The 13,831-nt window shown below is 36.1% G+C and overlaps 1 protein-coding gene across 1 annotated transcript; it reads right to left on the reverse strand.

Moving 5' to 3' along the window:
* Positions 1 to 6,300: 6,300 nt before the first annotated feature.
* On the reverse strand, positions 6,301 to 9,882 carry LOC115717318 (uncharacterized). Its single transcript, XM_030646286.2, has 7 exons — positions 9,449 to 9,882; positions 9,221 to 9,310; positions 8,934 to 9,088; positions 8,157 to 8,277; positions 7,043 to 7,162; positions 6,894 to 6,964; positions 6,301 to 6,806 (listed from the first exon to the last, which is right to left on the reverse strand). The coding sequence occupies exons 1-7, from the start codon at positions 9,563 to 9,565 to the stop codon at positions 6,569 to 6,571; spliced, it is 912 nt and encodes a 303-aa protein (XP_030502146.1). The 5' UTR covers positions 9,566 to 9,882; the 3' UTR covers positions 6,301 to 6,568.
* Between the last annotated feature and the right edge of the window lie 3,949 nt (positions 9,883 to 13,831).

A 13,831-nucleotide genomic window follows, 5' to 3' on the forward strand; every position in this document is an offset into this window, starting at 1 on the left:
ATGCTTATGAAACCCTAATTCCCTAATCGGGATTACTAATAAAATTAGCAGGGAAATTAAACTTTAATCATAAACGGAATGAAAATAAAACTTGTAATAATTTAAACTTTACAATCTAAAAGTTACAAAAATTGGGATCCCAAAAACATTTACAAAATATTATTACAAGTCCTTTTCTTTCAGCCGACCTAAGCGGCAAAATAGAGTCTCAAAAACACATCACTGGTAGACCCCTACCTGCTTGGTCTAGTATGGCCCGGACATGTACATTCTTCGTCCAACTCCTGCACTCATGGCTGATCAGCAATAGTCTTTGTAACACCCTAACTAACATAGGCGTATTACGTGATTTTTAAACATGTTGTGCAGCTCGTTGCTAATCAACGAGGTTTATGGAAAACGTGATTAATTAAAATTTTTGCTTTTTAATTAAACTTGAAAAATATAATTAAAAAAAGACTCGGGATCCCGATTACAAAATCATTTAGAAAAGTTAACTGTTTATACAAAATAAATGTCGCCTAGCGACTAGTTACAAAATCAGCCTCGCTGTCCCGAGGATCGTACTCTCCAGGCCTAACCGCCCCGACATGTACAACCTTCATAAGCTCGCTCACGGTCCATCAGCTTTAGCCTTGCCTTTACCTACACATAAACGTAGAACTGTGAGTCGACAGACTCAGTAAGAAAAGCATAATAATACTCATACATAAATCCCGGTCATGATCAGACGCCCATACCCCTGATCATAACCCTAACTGCCGTGTCCAACACGATACTGAGTCCCACTACTGCCGTGTCCAACACGGTACTGAGTCACTACTGCCGTGTCCAACACGGTACTGAGTTCTGAACGTTCATAGGGACGGTACTATTGACACGTAACAGCCTGATCGGTCGAACCGGTCATACTCCGGCTGCTGGTCATACTCCAGCCTGTACCGACGTGTTACTATATCCACCTGATCGGTCGAACCGGTCATACTCCGGCTGCTGGTCATACTCCAGCCTGTACCGACGGGATACGTCAATAGTACGGAACCACCAACCAAATGTCAGCCTGATCGGTCGAACCGGTCATACTCCGGATGCTGGTCATACTCCCGCCTGTACCGACGTGACAGGGTTGGATGGTTCGAAGCCAACATACATAACTAATGTAATCTAACAAGCTTCCTACATGCACGCTAAACATGTAATCTACATATGCATACTGTTATACTAATATTACCTGGATTCTGAATTCAGGTGTGCCGGTCAACCTGACTGGAACTTTAACTGCGCGGTGGATTACAGGCTCCTAAACCATAAAAATCACAGCACTATGAGTGACACGCTAAATCACTTCCCGGGGACTTAAACTAGGAACTAAAAGTTTCCCTATCAATAAAAAGCATGGCAATACCCCCTAAAACATAAAATCGAGAAAATCTAGGGTTTCAGAATTTTCCCCAACTGGCAGACTGGCTGCCCAACCGGAATTCCAGTTTAGGGTTTAGGGTTTAGGGTTTAGGGTTTAGGGTTTACAGTTTAGGGTTTAGGGTTTAGGGTTTAGGGTTCAGAACCCCATCCGGAATTTCGGATGCACAACCGGAATTCCGGTTCCTCGCAGGCAGCAACATCAAAAATTCATATCTTGCACAAATCGACTCCAAATCAATTCAAACCTTCCAGACCTACTCCATATGACCCAAAGAACATTCTAAGGCACCAAAACCACCCAGATTGCACCCAATCAAAAATCACCATTAAAGCTCAAGCTTTGAGTTCTAAACTCAAACTTGAACAAACCTAGCTAACATGCAATCAAATCCATCTAAACTTACTTAAACATGCTTAGAATAACCTCTGGAAACAATTACAAACCTCCACAACATCACAGCAACAGAACATAACCATTTCATTCAAAAATCATATACTTTACATTGAAAAACCATAGCTTGCTCAACCTAAGAATCATGCTTCAAAAACAACTCAAATAACATCTAACAAACATGCTTTAACCTCTGAAAATATCCATAAAACACAGCAGCAATAACAACCAAAAATTCATGCATGCATTACACTAAATTCATCAAAATTCAACAATTTTACAAGAAGCAAGGAAGAGGAGCTAACCTAGCTTGAAGAAGGCCTAGATTGGAAGAGAAATTGCTTGAAAATCAAAGAAAGAATCCAGCCCTAGCATTCCATGCAGCCAGCCGAGAGAGAGAGGAAAAGAGAGAGAGGTTTTGAAAATTTTCAATCTTTTTCTAAATTTGTAATTTTTGATAAAATGAAACAAAAAAGCTTTTACATATATATCAATTCATTTCAGCCAAATATTAACTAATTAACGTTTATTTTCCATCTAATAAACTCACTAAAAGACAAAACACTAATGGGGCAAAAAGACCATTTTGCCCCTCCACACTAAAACCACATAAATAACACTAAAGGGGTATTTTTGGGAAATTCTAAATTCCCGGCCATTCCCGACATTCCCAATGTCTAAAAAAAACCGTCTCAAACTACTAACATACTAAGTTGTGATTTCTACTGAGCCAAACACCGGGTTCCAAAATACCGGGCACCGAAATGCAAAATTATGCAAACTACTACATGACATAAAAATGCATCTCTGAATTCAATAACTAACAGTATAATAAATTATTTAAATGGCTATAAATAATTTTCATAATTAATCATAATTAACTGCTAATTTTGCAAATTAAACTAAGCAGTCTTTACAGTCTTACCCTTTCCTGGACAGTATAGCACTCGTGAGCCAAGCCCAGCAAGACAGTATAAAACATATCAATATTATGCACATCATATAATATAAACAACAATTCCATTCAAATCTGCCTGTGTGACACAGAGCTGCATGTTGTGCTCACATGCCTATTTATGTCTACGTGGCGTAGACCTATGTGTTGCTCTCACATGTCTATTTATGTCTACGTGGCGTAGACCTACGTGTTGCTCTCACACGTCTAAATACAATAAGGCCTTAGAATGGCTCATCTTGATTATGGTTACTGAGTCCAACCGGATTATGCCTTGAACGCATAGCCGTTAAATCTCAATATAATCATACACTTAGCATGGCATAGCATTTACTCAACTTATATCACTAGGGTAATAACCCTAGGCTATTAACCGCTCATATTAGGGTAATAACCCTAATCCCAGTTACAATTACTCACATATATCATATTCAACATAAGCGTCACCGCGCATACTCTACGTGCAAACCATTCTTTTACCTGTTGTCCCGCAATAGCAGAGATTCCAAATCCCTGGGTGCTCCTGACCAGGTGCCGGTAATCCTAGTCACACAATCCCAGATTTTCACAAATAGGGTTAACCCCTGGTTCCATACTTATAAAATATATTCATGGCATTTAAAATTCAGATAATCACATAGAGCTCGAAAGGAGCTTTCCAATGATATAAAGAACTCCCAAATCAGAGTTCGAAATCAAAAGTTATGGATTTTCAAAGTTTGCACTCAAACTGCCCAGAATTTCGAGGGCGGGCCGCGGCATGCAAAAGCCATGCCGCGACACCTGGGACAAATCCCAGGTTCCACCAAAAAGGGCAGGCCACGGCATGCTCAGACCATGCCGCGGCACCTAGGTTCCAAACCCAGAAACCAACATGTATTTTCACAAATTTTAGCTGCCAAACACTTCAAAATCAACCCAAAAGCATAAACAAATTCTCAATTCACAAGGTTAGATTACAAGAGACGAATAGAGAGTTTTAAACACATAATTCATGCATCAAATTTCAATATTAAACCCCAAAATTCAGATAGCATAATCAACTCAAAATCATGCTCAAACTCCAAAAATTCAAGCTCTTGAACTTGAGCTTAAATTCCAACAAACCCAAATACTTTCAGCAGCAACCACCATAAAACAAATTGAATTCAAGACATGAGAAACCCCTAGAATACTTTCAATAGCTCAAATAACTTCCCCACCAATAATTCAAGGAAAACATAACCAAATCAACAAAAGAACACTACTTCATGCAACATATAATTATTATCATCATCATCATCATATTCATGCATTTCCAACACTAAAATTCAGTAAGCAAAATGAGAATCAAAAGTATAAAAACTACCTCAAGAATCACTCCAAAGGCAAGCACAATAATCTCCCAACACTTCACTTCAATATTTAATCTAAACCCATGCAATTCACCAAAAGAATTTTGAAACTTTCAAAGAGGATTTGAGAGAGAGGGGGTTTGGGTAAGGGAGAGGGAAATAAGAAATTCTATCTTTTCTTGTCAAAAATCCCATTTTGTTGAAATTCCATTAATTAAGGTCAAAAGACCAAAATGCCCCTAGGGCCAAAATGCACACTCACACACCTACAAGGGTAAAAATGTCATTTCATGCTTAATTAAATCCAATTAAATTTCAGATTATCACCAATAAATAAAAATGCCAAATATTTCTATTCAAATTGCATTTTTGGCCCAAACCCAGTTCGGCCCGAAATACCCGGTTGTGACTATACCGCACCAACCTGTCAGAACACACCTGAAAAAGACAACACATGGATACTATATAATAATATAGTTCCATAAGCACATAATTAATTAATTTCATTATTTTACCCTTCTCGGGTCATAATTACTAAAATTCCCATGGCTCACCAACGGGGTCTTACGTGGCATAAATCATATTAATTCACACATATTGAACTATATAATAATATAATTCCTCAATTATTCCTAATTATCTAATTAGGGTTTTGCTAATCCATTTCATAACTCTAGGGTATTATGACTTCTATGTTCAGATAGAAGCTATAGATTCCATATCTATGATTAGCGCTCCCACTCAATTGTACTATCATATTCACAAGATGTATGTGTTCACCCGTATGAACTTCAAAGAACATAAATAACACTCTTGAGATCGAACCTAACCATATCAGAATTAAGATCTTTTGATCTATGATCAACCTGTGATATTGACTTAGAAAGATACATCGGTAAGATTATAATATCTTTACCAAAATCAATATCGGTCCTAGTCCAATGTATACTCCATACATCTGATACTAGCATATTTTGCCAATATCCTAGAAAGGACATAACACTTATCCAAGGTGTAAGTAAACTTTGTCGCTGACTATCACATCAGTGTAAATCCAGTGCACTGATGAATCATGGGACATAATCTTTTGAAGCATATAATCACAATTACCTTCCACTTGGTTGACATCACTGTAATTGTGAGTAACCATATGTTCTGGATTTAACAGAAATTGTATATTAAACCTTAAATATGAATAATACATGTAAACATAAATGACTTCTAATCTTCTATTGATAACAAATAAGATTATATTGAAATGGGTTTTATTTATGACATAAAATCCCAACAACTTTTCATATCCAATCCCATCTTTATGTATTCCAACTTGTTTTATTTTAATTTATAGTAAATAGAATTTTGAACTTTGTGTTTTGCAAAAGTTACTAATTGAACCCTCTATTTTGTTAAATAATAAAATACACTATGTATTTTCCAAAATTTTACAAATAGGACCCTGAATTGATTTTTTATCGAAATAAAACTTAATAATAATCCGATCTAGAGGTGTTATGATAAAATTAGTTAGATTTTTTGTATCTCTTCGTGTTAGAAATTGTCTTAAAGTTGGTTACATTAAAAATTGAGCTAGGGTCCTAATTTTATTATTTTAGAAAATATATGGTCAATTTTGTTATTTAACAAATCAGGAGTCTAATTAGTAACTTTTACAAAACACAAGGTCCAAAATAGTATTTACCCAAAAAAAGTTGAAACCAATTTTTTTTATACATTAACCAAATTTACCTCTAAATAAAATTTAATTCGAATATACATCTTTTTACAAGTATTGTACCTAAATTATCCTCACATCCTCACACAACTAACACATAATTTCAAATATAATAGATTTGTGTTCTTTAGAAATGGATGTGTATGTTTGTGAAAAAGTTGGGACAAAATTTTGATTAAAGAAGCATAAAAGCTATTGTAAAGTGATAAGAGTAAAATTAGTAGAATGATTAAAAAAAGAGATAAACATAATAAATTTTAAAATATTGAGTAAAAATTAATGGCATCAATTTAAACAAGTATATAGTGTAATTTTCTCTATTTACCGTCTAATTTATTGTTAGAAAATAATGAACTCTATTATTTCAACATTTTTTCAATGTTTTTTCTCTTATCCAAATACAAGCTTTACACAAATTCAAAGTGAGGAACATCCCTCCCTCTTGAAAATTTACTCTTCTATGGTATTTCCTTAATAAAAATAAACTGCTCTTTCCCTCTTTTATGCTTTGGTTTAGAGAAAACAAAGATGATGATGATGATGATGATGAACAATGAAAGTCACCTCAACTATAAAACTAATTGCATTTTGATTTCATTTGTGGATTGTGCAAACATCTATAAGACACGCACGAGAAGAGGATTAAAAAAGATCGGATAGTGTGAGAGACTCCATAGTTAGCAACTCATTCTAACTTTTTTAATGAATATCTTACAACATGATGATACGAACCATCAGCTGTCTTCATCTTCCTCTGGTTTCACGAAAAATTCAATATATGCAATTCGGCTTGGTTGCTGATAACCTGCAGAATCAACGTGTGGATGTGCAGTTGATGCTCTTGCCACAGAAACTAGGTGCTGAACTTTAAGCAATCCACCTCGGCCAATAGTCAACTTGCTTCCTCGATTTTCTCTGACAACACTGCCTGGTATGTTCGAAGTTGTGGCTCGAAGGAACTTGTATTTGTACCTAGTCATATCATCGAGGAACTAAGAGATTAAACAAAGCAAGTAGACTATAAAACCGGAAATGATTACTCTGTAGCTATTAAATTACCTGTAAGACACTTGATGATCACAATGAAATGCCATTAAAAGATCGGCATTTGCATAATACATGAAGTCTATCTGCATAAGGCAAATGAAGGTTTAGAGCATAAATACACAAGTAATTACTTCAAAGCAATTTTAAAAACTGAAATCTACCTGCAAATCTCCATGCCCATCGCTTCTGAAGGTAACACAAGGCGGAGATGGTTGTAGTGTGATCTGGATGCTTGCTCCAGGCCACTCAAGATCATCGACTGCTTCCTTCAAAGCTGCAGTCTGTACATCAACTATTATGATCTTAATAACACCAAGAGCTGAACAATTTCAGCCATATGAATTTATCAGAATATCACAGCTCGTCATATTCATGTCTCCAGAGCTCACTCTCTTTCCTTATACTCCTATTAAACAAATTTTTTTATGTTCATATAATAGCGAGATAGTTTTCAGATGTCTTAGTAGTAAGTAATACTGCTATAGTTTCTTAACTTTCCACCCTTTTTTTCTTTTAGCTACTACATCAATTTGATAGACAAAATACAATCAATAGATCATAAAGTTCTCAACAAGAAGTACCGTAATGATCTCCAATCCCTAACAAGAACAGTAACTGAATGAAAATTGAAATCCTTCATCCATAGTGTTACTCAAAATTTAACTCTATCCTGAATCTGAATCTGGTATAACTATCTTAAAAAATTCCATTTTTCATGTTATTAGTGATAATTTTAGATGGACAGCCACAAGTGAATAATATTGAACAAGAATTCAAAAGTTTGCCACTGTTTTATTAGGCACTATGATTTGTGGGCTGTGCTAGCAGCAAATAATAAGGGTATATGAGTCTTTTTTTGGGAGGTAGCACTAAGTGAGAAATTACTATATATAGGAGAGTAAGGTTAGAAAGGGAGTATGCAATGAATTGAGTAAAACTATTTGCATCAAAAGGACCGAAGGGCTCCCATAGTTTGTACTTGGTTCTCTCATATATTCAATATACATTCAGTTACTATCGGAGCCCTTAGGTCCCATTGATGCAAAGAGTTTTACTCAATTCATTTCATACTCTCTTTCAAACATTACTTTAATATATATAGTAATTTTTCACTCAATACTTCCTCCCAAACAAAGACTCATATACCCTTATTATTTACTATATGCTAGCACACCCCACTAATCCTAATGCCTAACATGTTTTCAGTCTGATTTTAAGACAAACAAAATTAGTTTGTCTAGGTGACCACTACATATTCAGAAAAGGAAGATGCACCTTAACAGTAAACGTGAGTGGTGTGCTCCCTGTAGGTTCAAAATTGTAATCCCATGATATTGTCTCTGGTATCCTCGTCCTGATCTCTGCATAAATGCCTGAGTCTAGTGAATCAACAGACCTAAGAAAACACATATGAAAATGGTCAAGCGAAGGATGAAAACTCCGGTAACAATACACAGACAAAAAGGATAGGATCATAAAAAAACTGTATGAGCAACATGACCTAAAATAAGCATTCTTTAGTGTATAAAATTATCTACATGCAGTTGCTGTTCACGTGGCCTGAGCAAGAAAATATTTCGATTCATTCTCAACAATAAAAGTTCAAATTTAAGGTTGTCAAATTTTTTGCTTTCTCCCATTTCATAACTTTTAGAATTTGGATCACGAATTTGGAATAAGGTACATGGGATTCCATTTCAAAACCAATTGATAATGGGAAGAGTACCTCATTCATCGGTAATTTATTTTCACACGTTAGTAATGTGAGACTAACTCTAATAATAAAACATATCATAACTGATGGACATTAATGATTCAGTTAGCAAGTAAAATAAAATCGCTATTGTGATGGCCACTATTCTCACAAATGCATCAACACTCGATCAGAAAAAAAAAAAAAAAAAAAGTTATATAGTCTCCATTGAAAAGCCAGTGATGCCTAAGTTGGTAAAGAAGCATTAACTAAAGCGCCCAGCAGAGTGTTTTCAGTCCCTATCGCAAGAAAATAATGTTTATATTTCTGTACTAATATAATATATATAAAAATCATACTTAAGAAGAAGCTGCATGTCGGGTCCAGGATATCGAATTTCGATTGTACTTGAATGCCCAGGAACAGAAAAAGTGTTCAAGCAATCGACAAACAACCCCAAACTCACTCCAAATCGAGGTCGGCCTTGGGCGCCATACTCGTAACGAATGAAAAGCTATGAGAAAATTTTCAAAACAGTTTTGATTCACTGATTGGTTTTTAAGAAAACAATTGCTCGAATAATCTGAAACGAAACCACAATTTGAACTTTAGGAATTCAGAAAGAGCCAAAAGCCGAAATCCATACCTCGCGCTGTAGATAAACCTTGGCCTGAAGACAATTTGTTTCCTCTACGATCAAAACAATGCCGTGCTCAGATAATTCGATCACCGCATCCTTATTTATGGTTTACATTTGGGTAAATTGGTTAGCCACGAACATCAATAACACAAATAGAAATCGATATAAGTAAGAACGATGATATGATTCTTAATTTTTCTGAGAAACAAATAGAAAATTGGGAGGGAAAGAGACCTGTTGGCGTTTCCATCTGACGGCGGTGAGGGCGTCGACCATACCTTGAACGTTGTCGAGCTGGCAGACCAGATCGGGGGCATCCGAATCCATTGCCATTCCCTCTGACTCCTCCATTCTTCTCTTTCTTCTTCCCGCCAAACTATGTCCTCACTCTCCCCTTCATTTCCCTCCTTTTTATTATTCTACTGCTGCATCCTAATTAGAAAATTTTATATTTCTTAGTATGTGACAGGCCAAATTTAAAGAATGAGATTAACCTTATAATTTCTCTAAATAAAATCTCCCGCTATAATAGAAAAGCCTCATAGAAGTGGGAACAAGTCAAGGCTGAAGGATATACGGAAGTCGACTTGATCCTGCCTTAGCTTCCCAGTGTGTTGCCTCTCCCGGACCCGTAGGGGTCCAAAAATGGAAGCTTGCCCAGCTAATATTGATTGCCTAGGAGTGTCGCAGACGTCTACCTTTGATACAAGTCGGGTCATCAAATGACGTTTATGCTTTTCTAACGCATGATTAGATCTTGTCCCCTACGTCCAAGCATGGTAGTGCGCACACTTCTACCACTTTTTTATTAGACGAATATTAGAGACCTTTTCTTTTAAAGGTGAAAGCTTTGGGTGACATGTAGTCTCTACTTTTAAAGGTTAAACCTTTGGATAACATGTGTCCACTTCGTACAAATGATCCCCAATTGTCCAACTGAAGCACGCACGGGCACAATAATTTTTAAGGGACTCGATAGTCAGCTCTCACTTTGCATGTAATTTACCCCGTTAGTGGGCTTTTAGCATAAATCCTAGGCGAGTCATGGACATGTCCATATCCGCTACTTAGCCTATAAATACCCTTCTATTTCCATACGAAGAGGAGATCACAACCGACATAATTGAAACTCTGCCAATATTACTCTTCGTCTTCATCTTCTTCAAGAGAAACTTAGAGTATAGAGTTTGGGTTTCCTGTAATAATATTGTAAGCATATCAAAAAGGTCGTAAGAGGCTAATAGACTAACTCGTGGAATAAGGTTAATTAACACCCAAACTACGTAAAAAAATCTCCATCTCATTATTTCTACATTTTATTATTTCTTTAGTTCTCAAATATTTAGATTTCGAAAATCTCGATAAATATTTTGGTACTTTCATTGAGAGCTTAAGAAAGAGGTAAAGCCTACGGTGTTATTGCTGCCATGGTTTTCACACAAAAGACGGTTCTTAAGAAGACTCTTCAAGGTGGCCTCAAGATTGTCATGGAGGAAGTAAACCCCCTCTCGCCAAAGCACGCCCAACCGAGTGATGCGAGAGGCGGGGATACATCCAACGTGAACAATCGAGAGGACGACCTAAACAACCAGTATGACCACATCGATGATGACAGAGATGCTGAGAATGATGAAGAGGAGGAAGACGATGGAGAGTACGTCAAAGATAGTACTACAAAGACGACTATCATTATGAGCAAGACCCGGAAGTATTTGAGTGTATAACGAGTTGCTCGAGACCAAATAAAAGCTAGCTCATCAAAAGAAGTTTTCTCGAAGGATGGAGAAAGTGATGGCTCACCTTCAAGCCAAGTCGGAGATCTAGATGAAGGGGATTCTGACGATAATCCCTCATTAGAATACGTCGGAGGAAAAACCAGGGAAAACCCTACTGTTATCACGATTTTTGTCCTACTGACATGGCATGCTTACATGGACAAAATCAGCACCACGTGGCAGTACAACTTACTAATAAGAAGGCCAAGTCAGCATCTAAGCAAACGGAGACCCCAACACTCAAACAGGCGTCAAGTGACTGACCAGCTCCCTCACAGGAGCTGGCTAGGCACCCCTGGTCGGTCCTATGGTTGGGCAGCCTTGGGACTGCACCATGGCCGACTAGCTTGTCCTCCACAAGGGCTTAGCCGGCCAAGAGGTGTTCTGCAGTGTTTCCTGTGCACTTCTACACATGGACAACATCCTTTGGGGTGGGAATTAGGCCCTTAAAGACCAATAGAATAACTAAATAACATCTAAGTTTAAGGGAATTTCGGTATTTTGTAATTAACTAATAAAATATACAAATATATAAGGTTTTAAGTTGTAATATAGGGTTTAGGCCTCCTATATAAAGGCATTAACTCTAACCAAGAAAACCTAAGCTCAGTTAAGCCTAATACTTGCCGCCAAACTCTAAGTCTAAGTCTGATAACTAATACTTGCCGCCAAACTCTAAGTCTAAGTCTGATAACTTCCCGCTTCTTCACTTCCTTTCTCACACGCCCATACAAGCACTATCACTTGAGATTTTCCGTTCTTGATTCACAAATTGTGTAACACCCTAATCTATAGGGATGCCACATGTGTGATTTTATAAAATAGTTTAATACAAATAGAATAATTAATTATTAAAACCGTGATAATATTAAAAATGACTAAAAAATAAAACATTAAAACATACATTATAACGAAATAAAAAGCGTGTTCTGGGGATTCCTGTTGTTGACCTTACTTCTAGCCAACAACAGTGAGTCAAATAATAAAGCGGTTGAATAATATAATTAAAAGAGAAAAAAAAACAATAAAGGTAAAGTGAACACCAGATTTTAAAGAGGTTCGACCCCGTGAGTGTGGAAATAGCCTACTCCCCTTGTATTGTATTGACTTAAGAGAAGGAACAAAGTGTTCTTCCTCTTGAAAGCTCTTACAACTAATCACTGCGTAACTTTCTCAGATCACTATTTTCTCTCTAGAGTATATTTTTGCAGTAATTCTCTTGATCATTTTCATAGTGAGGCTAAGTCACTATTTATAGGGACTTAATGCATTAGGGATAGTTTCCTTTTGCTTACAATGCCTAAAATAGGAAATTACAATGATTCTATAATTACAATATATGAAATAAGAAACTAGGATAGGTTGTCATTTTCCTCTGACTCAATCCCACGATTATAGGGATTGTCTTCATGTTTGGACATAACGAGATTATTCTAAAGTTGTTATCTCTTGTAAGTCGCTCGACACAACAGACTTCTACCTAGTCAGGTATCTTCTCCACAACTCTGCTCGAGTAATCAACAATTATAGATGCTGACTAGTCAGGTGCAGGTGGCTAGGGACATTTCCCTTTGTCCCATGTATCAGAAATATAGGACATGTGTCGCTTGATCCTATCACCACGTCAATGTACAAAAAATTAGATAACATTTACCCTTTAAGTCTACGCGTGACCTTCCTGGTCGCACGTCGACTTCACTCAACCTGGAGTCTTGTTTGGATGGGTGACATGTGTCTTAGGCGTCGAATGACAAACTGATGTGTCCCTGACTAAAGGTCTTTTCAATTTTGGATCATTAATGCTGATTGACAGTTCTGCCTCGAATCACAACTTGATGTCCGCGCGTGATGACAGTTACTCTGCCTGATGAGTACATAACATATAATTTTTGGGGGAATTCGAGGAGTTTATATTTTTGAAATAATTATTTTCCTTTTTCAAACTGTTTATAAATAGGATTGAAAACATCTAGTGAACCTTTTAGCCATTTTTATTCTTGAAAAATCAGAGCGAAAAAATCTTAGGCGAATTTTCTCTCAAATTCTTCGAAGGATTCTCAAGAATTGTCGTTTACTTATATTGTTGTCGTTTTTCTTAGGCTTTTCTAGTTGGTGTCTCCTTCCCGTTGGGACTTTGAATATAAATTAGTTTTGTTAGTTTTCATTTCATCAAAGAAAATGTAGTATGTACAAAGTAAATTTACCATTTTGAATACCCTACATTTTGACTTAATACCAGTTTTAACTCAAACTCTTGGTAAAAACACTCGTCGACTCAAATTTGCTCAAATATAAGTCCGTTAAAAGTTCAATAAATGGCATGAAATTTGAAAACCAAACTTCCCGTTCTAATCTTCACCAAATAAATTGATTTCATAATTCTGATTCTGCTTTGACAAAATCCAATCACATTTTTCTACAAAATAATCAAACAGGACACACATTGAATAAAATAATCCAATCACATTGAATAAAAGTAAGTACTATATATATGCAAGTAAGTAAAAAAATGCCTAAAAAATGTCCTTTTATTTTAATTTATTGTTTTTTTTATTAGTTTTAATTTTTTTAATATGTATAATGTATAATATGTGTGACATGACAGTGAATTAGTCCGGTTTGCTCGAAGGCTCGACGCTCACGCTCACTTTCACTAAGTTTCTTTTGCTGCCAAACTTTGAATTTCAAGGTTAGTGTTTAAAAAAATTAAAATTGTTCATAAATTGTTAGAGGAGTTTGAATATCTTAAATATCCATTCATAGAGAAGTAGGTTCTGTGATTAATTATACTGCGGTGATTGTAGAATATGCATGTTAGAGGAGTTTGAATATTTTAAATATT

This window comes from Cannabis sativa, chromosome 5 (assembly GCF_029168945.1).
Source record: "Cannabis sativa cultivar Pink pepper isolate KNU-18-1 chromosome 5, ASM2916894v1, whole genome shotgun sequence".
In the NCBI taxonomy this organism is placed as follows: domain Eukaryota; kingdom Viridiplantae; phylum Streptophyta; class Magnoliopsida; order Rosales; family Cannabaceae; genus Cannabis; species Cannabis sativa.

What these genes read in the sequence shown, in the direction of transcription:
- LOC115717318 (XM_030646286.2), bottom strand. Translation starts at nt 9,565, where the DNA reads ATGGAGGAGTCAGAGGGAATGGCAATGGATTCGGATGCCCCCGATCTG. An exon ending in TCAGATGGAAACGCCAACAG is followed by an intron (nt 9,311 to 9,448) that starts GTCTCTTTCCCT and finishes ACCATAAATAAG; the next exon opens with GATGCGGTGATCGAATTATC. An exon ending in ATGGGCATGGAGATTTGCAG is followed by an intron (nt 6,965 to 7,042) that starts GTAGATTTCAGT and finishes TGCCTTATGCAG; the next exon opens with ATAGACTTCATGTATTATGC.